This window comes from Sorex fumeus, unplaced genomic scaffold (genome assembly GCF_029834395.1).
Source record: "Sorex fumeus unplaced genomic scaffold, SorFum_2.1 ptg000098l, whole genome shotgun sequence".
In the NCBI taxonomy this organism is placed as follows: Eukaryota; Metazoa; Chordata; class Mammalia; order Eulipotyphla; family Soricidae; genus Sorex; species Sorex fumeus.
Window position 1 is genome coordinate 71,213,355 of NW_026606155.1, and position 9,401 is coordinate 71,222,755.

The following is a 9,401-nucleotide window of genomic DNA, read 5'->3' on the forward strand; positions in this document are numbered from 1 at the left end:
CCCATTCCCCCCCCCCCCAATCCCACATAACACACTCCTGGCTCTCAGAGTCGCCCCGATTTCAGACGTGGTTTTAATAGAGCTGTACACTCAACTGGGCCCTGGCTCCGCCATGCCCCTCCCTCTCCTTGCTCCCCGTTACACCCTCCCCACACCATCCTGGTCCTCTCCTGGGGCACAGAAGTGGGTCAGGCCCCCGCAAGGGCCCCCCACACGCCCCCAGCTGATGTGTCCTCCATCCTTCCGCCGCATCCCCGGGTCCTGGCTCTGCGCGCCTCACTCCGGAGGGTCGTCGGGGGTCACCGTGAGGCTCTCGGTGGGACCCGGCTCGGCCGCGACAGGGGCGCCCCGCACCGTCTGGCCGCCCAGGGTGCCGACGCGGCGGGTGCTGGACATCTCAGAGCCGGTGCCCTCCAGCAGTTTGGCCACGAAGCCCACGCCGGCCGAGCGCAGCAGGCCCCCGCCCGCGCACGCGTACAGCACCGGGTTGACGCTGCTGCTCAGGAAGGCCAGCGCGATGAGCACGTGGCGGGCCAGGGACAGGCGCCGGCCTGTGGGGTCCGAGGCCATCAGGGGCCAGCCGGCCAGCGCGCGGCTCGCCTCGGCCAAGTTCACCACGTGGTAGGGCAGCCAGAAGGCGGCGAAGGCCAAGATGATGAGCACCACCAGGCGCCCGGTGCGGCGGCTTCGGCGAAAGCGGCGCGCCTGCAGTCGCCGCCCGATGTCCGAGTAGCTGGCCACGATGGCCACGAAGGGCAGCAGGAAGCCCGTGAGGGCCTCGAAGAGCAGGTGGAAGGCCTTGTCGCCGTTCTTGGGGTAGCTCAGGAAGCACATCACGGTCCGGTTGTCCCGCATCAGACCCACCTTGCGGTAGGCGATGACCGGCGTGGCCAGAAGCACCGACACCACCCAGATGCCCACCAGCACCCGCCAGGCCACCGCCTTGGTGCGCAGCTTCTGGGATAGGAAGGGCCGAGCCACAGCCAGCGAGCGGTCCAGACTCATGGTGGTGATGAGTAGGACGCTGCCGTACATGCTGACGCCGCAGACGTAGTGGCACAGGCGGCAGCCAAAGAGGCCGAAAATCCAGGTGCCCCGGGCCAGGAAGTGCAGGAAGAACGGGGCGGTGAGCAGCACGGCCAGGTCGGCCACCGCCAGGTTCAGCACCAGCAGGGCAGTGACAGAGCGCTTGCGCATCTTTGCCAGGATGCTCCACACCACGAAAAGGTTGCCAGGGAGCCCCAGGGCCAGCGCCACAGACAGGAGGCAGCTGGCCAGCAGCGGGATGAAGGAGGACCTTGCTCCAGAGGACGCCGTGGGGCCCGTAGTGTTGGCAGCCATTGGAAGCACCTGAAGGGTGAGGCCCAACAACGCCCATGAGGTGGAGGGGTGGGGGGGCTTCCTGAGGCTCCGGACTCCCTGGCCCTGAGGCCTCTCCAGGTGGAAAGTTCTGGTGTCCTCCTCTGCCCCACCCCCTCCAAACCCCCCACTGCGCATTGCCAGCGGATCTGACTTAAGGGCATCTGGTTGAGCACAAAGACTCATTTCCTAACTGGGGCATCTGGCCCCTTCCTGCCCACAGACCCAATTGCAAAATAATGAGCAAGAGCACTCAAGGTTCCCAGCCCTTTAGTCCTTTTTTCCCTTAAGAGACCATGAAACCCATGGGGCTGAAGCGATAGCATAGTGGGTAGAGCGTTTGTCTTGCACATGGCCAACCCGGGCAATTCCCAGCATCCCATATGGTCCCCCAAGCACCACCAAGAGTAATTCCTGAGTGCAGAGCCAGGAGTAACCCCTGAGCATCACTGGGTGTGACTGAGAGAGAGAGAGAGAGAGAGAGAGAGAGAGAGAGAGAGAGACCCTGAAACCCAGAGCCAGCATGGTGGGAGCTGGGAATGGGCTTTCTCCACCCTTCAAAAGCTAGTCACTCTGACCCATGCCGGGTTGTTTGGCCCCTCTGTCATTCTGACTGCCTCCAGTCACCTCCCCCTCCTCCCCAGCAATGCCCAGGGTACATTGGACACCTCAGGGATGGGAGGACCCCCAGGTAGGCAGCAAGGACAAGTTCTCCAGACTTACCTACCCAGCAGGCTTTCTTTAGAAATCTCTCTGCACCTTTTCTCAAGCTGCCCCCCACCTCCACCCTCACACCCAGGATTTTTACTTACAGGTTTTCCCGGTACTGTCGGGAGCTGGTGCCAATCCTGGGGCTCAGGGCAACGTGGTGTAGCCTACACGCACTCTGTCCAGTGCCAGGGGGGCCTGGCCCCAGGTCTGGGTGCTGTCTTCTCAATCAACCCAAGAGGAAGTACCTCAGGGCAGGGGAGGGGGAAGATAAATGTTCCAAAGGGTGGGGCTGTAGCGCCTCCCCTCTCCCTCCACTGTAGGGGACAGGCTCTGTTCCAAGGGAACCCCCCCCCCCCCCCCCCCGCCTCCCCTAAAGGGGTGGAGCCAGAGTAGAAGTGCCCAGGAAGAGGCAGTGAGAGGGGAAAGAGGGGTGAGGAGAGTGAAAACCAAGGGTGTGGTCTCAGTGCAGGTCCCAACCGGAGAATTGAATCGAGTCCTGAGTTACGTCATGGGAGAGACCAAAGGGTGGAAGCCAGAGAGGGCAATGGGCTCAGGTGGTGAGCCCAGAATGTTGAGCATCTTGGTATTTGGGGTGAACAAGGTAGATTTCAAGATGGTTGAGAAGTGTAGATTGTCGCTGTGCCCAGGTCTGGAGCATGGTTAGGTCACCAGATGGGTGCGAGAGCCACACCTGGTCTTTGGCATGTCATGATGCCATGAGTGGAGTTGGTAGGGGGCACCTGCAGCACCCCCATACTCCCCTCCTTCTCCATTGGTTCCGTTTTCACTCTACCAGTCCTCCCTTTTCTCTGGTAGAAGCAAAAGTCCAGCTGGTCCCCAAAATGCCCATTTCCTCACTTTCCCCAAAAGCCCTGCCTGCGCCTGCCCCTGGGTTTGCCCATGTGCTCGCCCATGGGACTGCCCTGCCACCTGAGCCTGGGCACCAGGCAAGGAACCCAGCACTGCCTCTATCCCACCTTGGCCAGCTTCACCTTAGACACAGAGAAAGTTGGGGGGGTGGACTATAGCACAGGGATTAGGGCGTTGGCTTGCACGAGGCCTACCCAAGTTCGATTCCTAGCATCCCATATGGTCTCCCAGCACTCTCAGGAGTAATTCCTGAGAGCAGAGTCAGGAGTAACCCCTGAGCATTGCTGGGTGTGACCCAAAAAGAAAAAAAAGAAAGAAACAGAAAGTTAAGTAGGGACAATTCTGAAGGAGCTCAGGCACTGATCTGATGGCCAAGGGGGGAGTGGAGGGGGAGGGGGGAGGGGGAAGGAGCAGGAGGGGACCAAGAAAGTGGCCAGAGCAGCAGTCCCCAGGCCACTCTGTCTGCCCCTCGGTGATAGGAAGCCAGGAGGCCGTCTGCTTCCTCTACCTCCCCTGCAGCGCTCAGCATGGCAAAGCCGTCCCTGCAAGCAGGACTGAGCCCACCTGCTTCCCTTCCTCTGCCACTTCTCAGAAAACTGTGTGACTCTTGGGCACTGTGGCCATCAGCACGGTCCCTTAGCCCTCCTGGTGCCCTCGCTCCCTCTGCTGAGAAAAGCCATAGCAGAGCAGTCCCGGGAACTGACGGGCAGAGGATGTGATGAAACCCAGAGGGTGAAACCGCAAGAAGTGCATGCAGAACTGAGGAAGGGCTTCCGACCGCACAGGGGGGTGAGCCGCGGGTATGTGGCAGAGCAAGCTGGGAGCCTCTGCCCCACGAAGGCAGGCAGGAAAAGCCCCGGAGAGCTGTTTGGAAGTGGAAGTTTCTGACTCAGCAGCCTCCCCAGCTCCATCTCTCGCAGACCATTCTTTTCTTTTCTTTTTGGTTTTGAGGGCCACACCTAGGGGTGCTCAGGGCTCACTCCTAGCTCTGTGCTCAACCTGGTGCTTGAGGGATCATATGCAGCGCCAGGGATGGAACCAGTGCGATGCAAGGCATGCGCCTTAACCCTGTTCTATCTGTCTCTCCAGCTCCTCAATGCCCTTCCTTCCTCCACTCAAGATAGACACTCTAAGCACTATCACCGTCACCTAAGTGCCAAGCTATACCCCCAGCATAACCCTGAGAACTGGATTTCCTTTGTTCCCATTTGCCCTCTGCCTGGGTGGTGCAAAAGTGACTACAGCAGAGACTGGGTGACCCCTCAGGTGACCAGCCAGTTAGGCTTGTTTTTTTTTTAATTTTAATTAGTGAAACACCATAAGGTACAGTTGTAGACTTACAAATTTTTGTACTTGGGTTTCAGTTATACAATGATCGAGTACCCATCCCTCCACCAGTGCCCATTCTCCACCACCACTGATCCCAGTATCCCTCCCACCCCCCATGCCTTCAATCCCACCCTGCCTCTGTGGCAGGGCATTCCCTTTTGCTCTCTCTCTCTCTCTCTCTCTCTCTCTCTCTCTCTCTCTCTCTCCTTTTGGGTGCTGTGGTTTGCAAAAGAGGCATTGAGTGGCAATCATGTTCAGTCTATAATCTACTTTCAGCATGCATCTCCCATCCTGGGAGGATCCTCCCGATACCCTTTATTTGGTGCTCCCTTCTCTATCTGAGCTGCCTTTTCGCCTAGCATGTCCGGCTGGCCTCCGAGCCATGGAGTAAACCTCCTGGTATTTATCTCGGCTATTCTCGGGTGTTAGTCTCCTATTTTGTTACTTTATGTTCCCCAGATGAATGCAATCTTTCTATGTCTGTCCCTCTCTTTCTGACTCATTTCGCTTAGCATGATACTTTCCATGTAGTACCACTTGTATGTAAATTTCGTGACTTCATCTTTTCTAACAGCTACATAGTACTGCATTGTGTAGATGTGCCAAAGTTTCTTTAACCAGTCATCTGTTCTCAAGCACTTAGGTTTTTTCCAGATTCTAGCTATTGTAAAGAGTGCTGCAATGAACAAACAAGTGCAGATGTCACTTTGACTATACTTTTTTGCCTCTCTAGGATATATTCCCAGGAATGGTATTGCTGGGTCAAATGGGAGCTCAATTTCTAATTTTTCGAGAATTGTCCATACTGTTTTCCAAAAGCAGCCAGTTAGGTTTGCCAGAGACATTGGGACTGGGACAAGAGAGTTTTTAGTGTTGAAACTGGGAAAGTCCTGAGCACATTATCACGAGTTGGTTATTCTACAGAATCCTAAAGAATCCTATTCCATACCCCACACTCTAAAGTATCAGAATCCAGGGCTGGGGAGAGAGGACAGTGGGTAGGGAGCTTGCCTTGTACACAGCTGACCCAGGTTGGATCCCCGGCACTGCACATGGTATCTCTGGCACTCTATATGGACCCCGAGCCCTCCAGGACTAATCCCTGAGCTCTGAGCACCACCAGGTATGGCCCCAAAACAACAACTACAAAGTGTCAGAATCCAGACAAGCATTTAGCTCTAAAGAGGTTCCAAAAGCCGGTGGTGAGAAATACTGGGTGTGGAGGTGGAGGTAAAGAATAGCTGAGCTGTCTTAGGAGGAGATAAGATTTGGCAAAGCCAGGAGCGCAGCTCAGTGGTAGAGCACATGCCCTGCAAGTGGAAGGCCTGGGTTCCATCCCTGTAGTGCGCGCGCGCACACACACACACACACTCTCTATCTTACCTGGTTGGAGAGAGAGCTCAGTAAGCAGAGTCTGGGACTGGAGAGAAAGTGCAGTATGTAGGGTGCTTGCCTTGCATGAGGCCGACCTGGGTTCCATCCTGTATGGTCCCCTGAGTACCGCCAGGAGGAGGAATTCCTGAGCTCAGAGCCAGGATTAACCCCTGAGCATCGTTAGGTGTGGTCCCAAAACAATAATAGTAATAATTAGCTGAACCCACATTTTGCATGGAGGAGGCCCAGGTTTAAAATCTTCAGCATGGGACCAGAGCGATAGTACAGCAGGTAGGGCGTTTGCCTTGCACGCAGCTGACCCGGGTTCGATCCCCGGCATCCCATATGGTCCCCCAAGCACTGACAGGAGTAATTCCTGAGTGAATGAGCCAGGAGTAATTCCTGAGCATTTCTGGGTGTGACCCAAAAAAGCAAAAAATTTTAAAAATTTTTTAAAAAATCCTCAGCACTCCACCTTCAAGAGTGATCCTAGAGCACCAAACCAGGAGCAGCACCTGAACACCAACCCCCAGTCCCCAAATAAAAGATCAGGGAAAGGGTTGGGGCAATAGCACAGTGGGTAGGGCGTTTGCCTTGCACGAAGCCGACCCAGGTTTGATTCCCAGCATCATATGGTCCCCTGAGCACCACCAGGAGTAATTCCTGAGTGCAGAGCCAGGAGTAACCCCTGTGCATTGCTGGGTATGACCCAAAAAGGTGGGGGGGGGGGGGAAAGCAGGGAAAAGAGAGATAGGCAGGAGACACAGCACTGAAAACTTCTTTCTGTCCTTATATCACCATCACTGCTCCCTACTCCGCTCACTAGCCTGCCCAGGATGAGTAGTACCTGCTCAGGGCCTCCCTGATAGGCCAGTGGCCTCTGTGTGGAGAGTGGACCCCAAAGAGGAAGGCTGTCTGAAATTCTAAGGTTCCCAGGGCTGGCCCACCACCAAATAGCTCCAGACAGATGGACTCCAGATAGATGGAAAAGGAAACCCTCCCCTCAAATCCCATACTCAGCAACCCCTTGGCTCTGACACACTAAAGAGAACGGAGTCCATGGCCTCCCCTCCCCCAAACTCCTGCATGTTTCCTTCCGGTCGCGCTTGCTTGGATTCCAGACCTGTTCCCTGGGTGAGTCTGGGCGCCACTGCCCGACCACAGGCGCCTTCAGAGTAGCTTGTGCACAACGGCCACCAGAGGGGCGCACACTGTGGCCGGCGTCGGGCAAGGGCTGCTTGTTTCACGGTGGTTGGGGGGCACGTGGGCACGCACCCCCTGCAAGCCCAGAACCTTCATTCACATGCACCATCACCACCGCTTGCAGTCCCTCAGTGTGGAGGAACCTGGACCTGCCCCAGGTACACGATGACTCTGCCCAGCTAGCCCCCACGCTGATGCTCAGAAAGGGATTCCCAAACGCTGCAGAGCGCTTCCTCGAGTTCGGCGGGGTGGGCAGGAAAGGGGTCGGCAGGGGGCAGGCCTGGCCAGGGGTTGGGAGATCAGGGTCCCCATCCCTGAGGGTCCTTCTCCGCCCCGCCCCCGGGGTCTCCATTGCCCTGGCCCTGGCCCACCACTTTCAGCCTGGGCGTGGCTCGGAGCTCCATGGTGCCCTCCCGAGAGCGGCCACCCCCTCGTGTCTCCCCGGACCCCTCGAAGATTCTGGTGAGGAAGCGGGGCCCGGCCCGCGGCAGCAGGTCCCCCGCCGAGAAGACGTAGAGCACCGGGTTGACGCTGGAGCTGAAGAAGGCCAAGGCCGTGGTCCCCGCGCGAGCAGCCTGGCCCGCCCCGCCGAGCCTCGCCAAGGCCCCTTCCTGGGGCGCCAGCGCGGCGATGGCCTGCACGATGTTGACGGCGTGGTAGGGGCACCAGAGCAGGCCAAAGGCCAGCACGATGGCACTGACCAGGCGGCCCACCCGCGTGCCCTGGCGCCCGGCCGCCCAGCGCGCGCCCCGCAGCCGCGCCAGCGTCACGCCGTAGCAGCCGAGCACCAGGCCGAAGGGCAGCACGAAGGCCGTGAGGGTCTCGAGGCTCAGGTGCACGGCCGCGTGCACCGCTGAAGGGTGGCACAGCTGGCACACGCCGTCCCCCGACAGCTGGCGGTAGACGGCGGCGGGCGCGGCCAGCAGCAGCGCGGCCAGCCAGACGGCCAGCAGCAGGCCGCGCGCCAGGACCGGGCTGCGCTGCCGCCGCGGTGCCAGGAAGGGCCGGGTGACGGCCAGGCAGCGCTGCAGGCTCAGCAGGCTGGTGATCAGCACGCTGGCGTACATGCTGAGCGCGCACACGTAGTACACCGCCTTGCAGCCCGCGGGGCCCAGCGGCCACGCCTGCCCCAGCAGGAAGGCCACGAAGAGCGGCGTGAGCAGCAGCACTGCGCCGTCGGCCAGCGCCAGGTGCAGCACGAGCGTGGCCGCCAGAGGCCGGCCGCGAGCCGGCCGCCAGCCCGCCAGGCTCCACACCACGAAGCCGTTGCCCGGCAGCCCCAGCAGCGCGGCCAGCAGCAGGAAGACCGTGCCCGTGGCCCGCGAGGCTGTCCAGCTCAGCAGCGTCTCATTCCCTGGGGGGCGGTAGCAGACCGACATCCTTCTGCAGCTGGGAGGGGGGACCTGAAAGGGGCCAGATCCGGCATTCAGGGGTGGTGCTCACCAGCCTGCTGAGTCTGCAGTGCTGCCTGGCCGTCATCCGGCCCTTCCTGGCACGGGGGTGGAGGGGGGGGGAGTGGGGGGGTCGCCCGTCCTGCCTGGGGATGAGGGGAGAGAAGGGACTGACTCCCCGCCACTCCCCTGCAGCCTTCCCCAGCGGGAACTGTATACCCCTGCTTGAGCCCTAAGCCGCCTGCGCTGTCAGCCGCATCCCAGTCACAACCTTCTCAGCCCCAAAATCTGCCTGGAACTCAGCTCCCAGGACTCCCCGTCTCCACCCCGGAACCAGCAGGGAACCCCCACCACCATCACCACACACACACACACACACACACACACACACACACACACACACACACACACACAGAGTTTCTGTCTGCAGATTGGGAGGGATGAGTGAATGGCTGGGCCCAGGCACATGGGCAGTTCCACTTACCCAGCCAGGACCAGGGGTCTGGGGGAGCTGAAAGGTCAGACCGTAGTGGCCCAGGAGTCTCCTCCGGCTCCTGTCCTGCGCCTGTCAGACTTCCAGAGGGTGAGGCGAGAATGGGGAGGGAGAGGTGTGAGTCCTATGGCCCTTCCCTAGGCCCCTCCCTCCAGCCCTGCGTGCCATCCCATGGTGAACTCGTCCAGGCCTGCGAGAGCTTGCCTCTCCGAGATACCAGATAAGCTAAAGAGATGCACAGCAGGCTCCCAGCCGCCAGGTGAGCAGTGAGTCTGCTGCAGGCTGCCCTTGGGTCCAGCTTCTGCACCCCTGCATGCCCAGCTCTGACCCCAGTTACTCTCCACCACTACCCCTCATTAACCCTCATGGTTCTCCAACCCTCCGTGGCCTGAGCTCCACAAAGGTCACCCAAACAGCCCTTTCCCTTTCAGTGCTCAATCTTTGCCTAGATCCAGGCTCCATATGGAGCAGAACCCACCCTACCCCCCCTTCTTCAGTTTCCCACCTATTCCTCTCACTTCCTGTCTCAGGCCCTGCCCCAGGGATGGCATGAAGTTCTGAGGGGCTGAAGGGGACATCGCACAGAGGAGTCAGGGACTTATAATTGGCTTCAGCATCATCACTCGTAACCAACCATGAAGAACCACATTATCACCTGCAGCAGTGCCAAG

General features: G+C 59.2%; 2 protein-coding genes across 2 annotated transcripts; both read right to left on the reverse strand.

Moving 5' to 3' along the window:
- Positions 1–168: 168 nt before the first annotated feature.
- On the reverse strand, positions 169–2,290 carry LTB4R (leukotriene B4 receptor). Its single transcript, XM_056134255.1, has 2 exons — positions 2,172–2,290; positions 169–1,350 (listed from the first exon to the last, which is right to left on the reverse strand). Exon 2 carries the CDS (start codon positions 1,339–1,341, stop codon positions 277–279), a length of 1,065 nt encoding a protein of 354 aa, XP_055990230.1. The 5' UTR covers positions 1,342–1,350; positions 2,172–2,290; the 3' UTR covers positions 169–276.
- A 4,855-nt stretch (positions 2,291–7,145) lies between these two features.
- LTB4R2 (leukotriene B4 receptor 2) lies at positions 7,146–8,225 on the reverse strand. The gene has a single exon (XM_056133911.1). It carries the CDS (start codon positions 8,223–8,225, stop codon positions 7,146–7,148), a length of 1,080 nt encoding a protein of 359 aa, XP_055989886.1.
- Between the last annotated feature and the right edge of the window lie 1,176 nt (positions 8,226–9,401).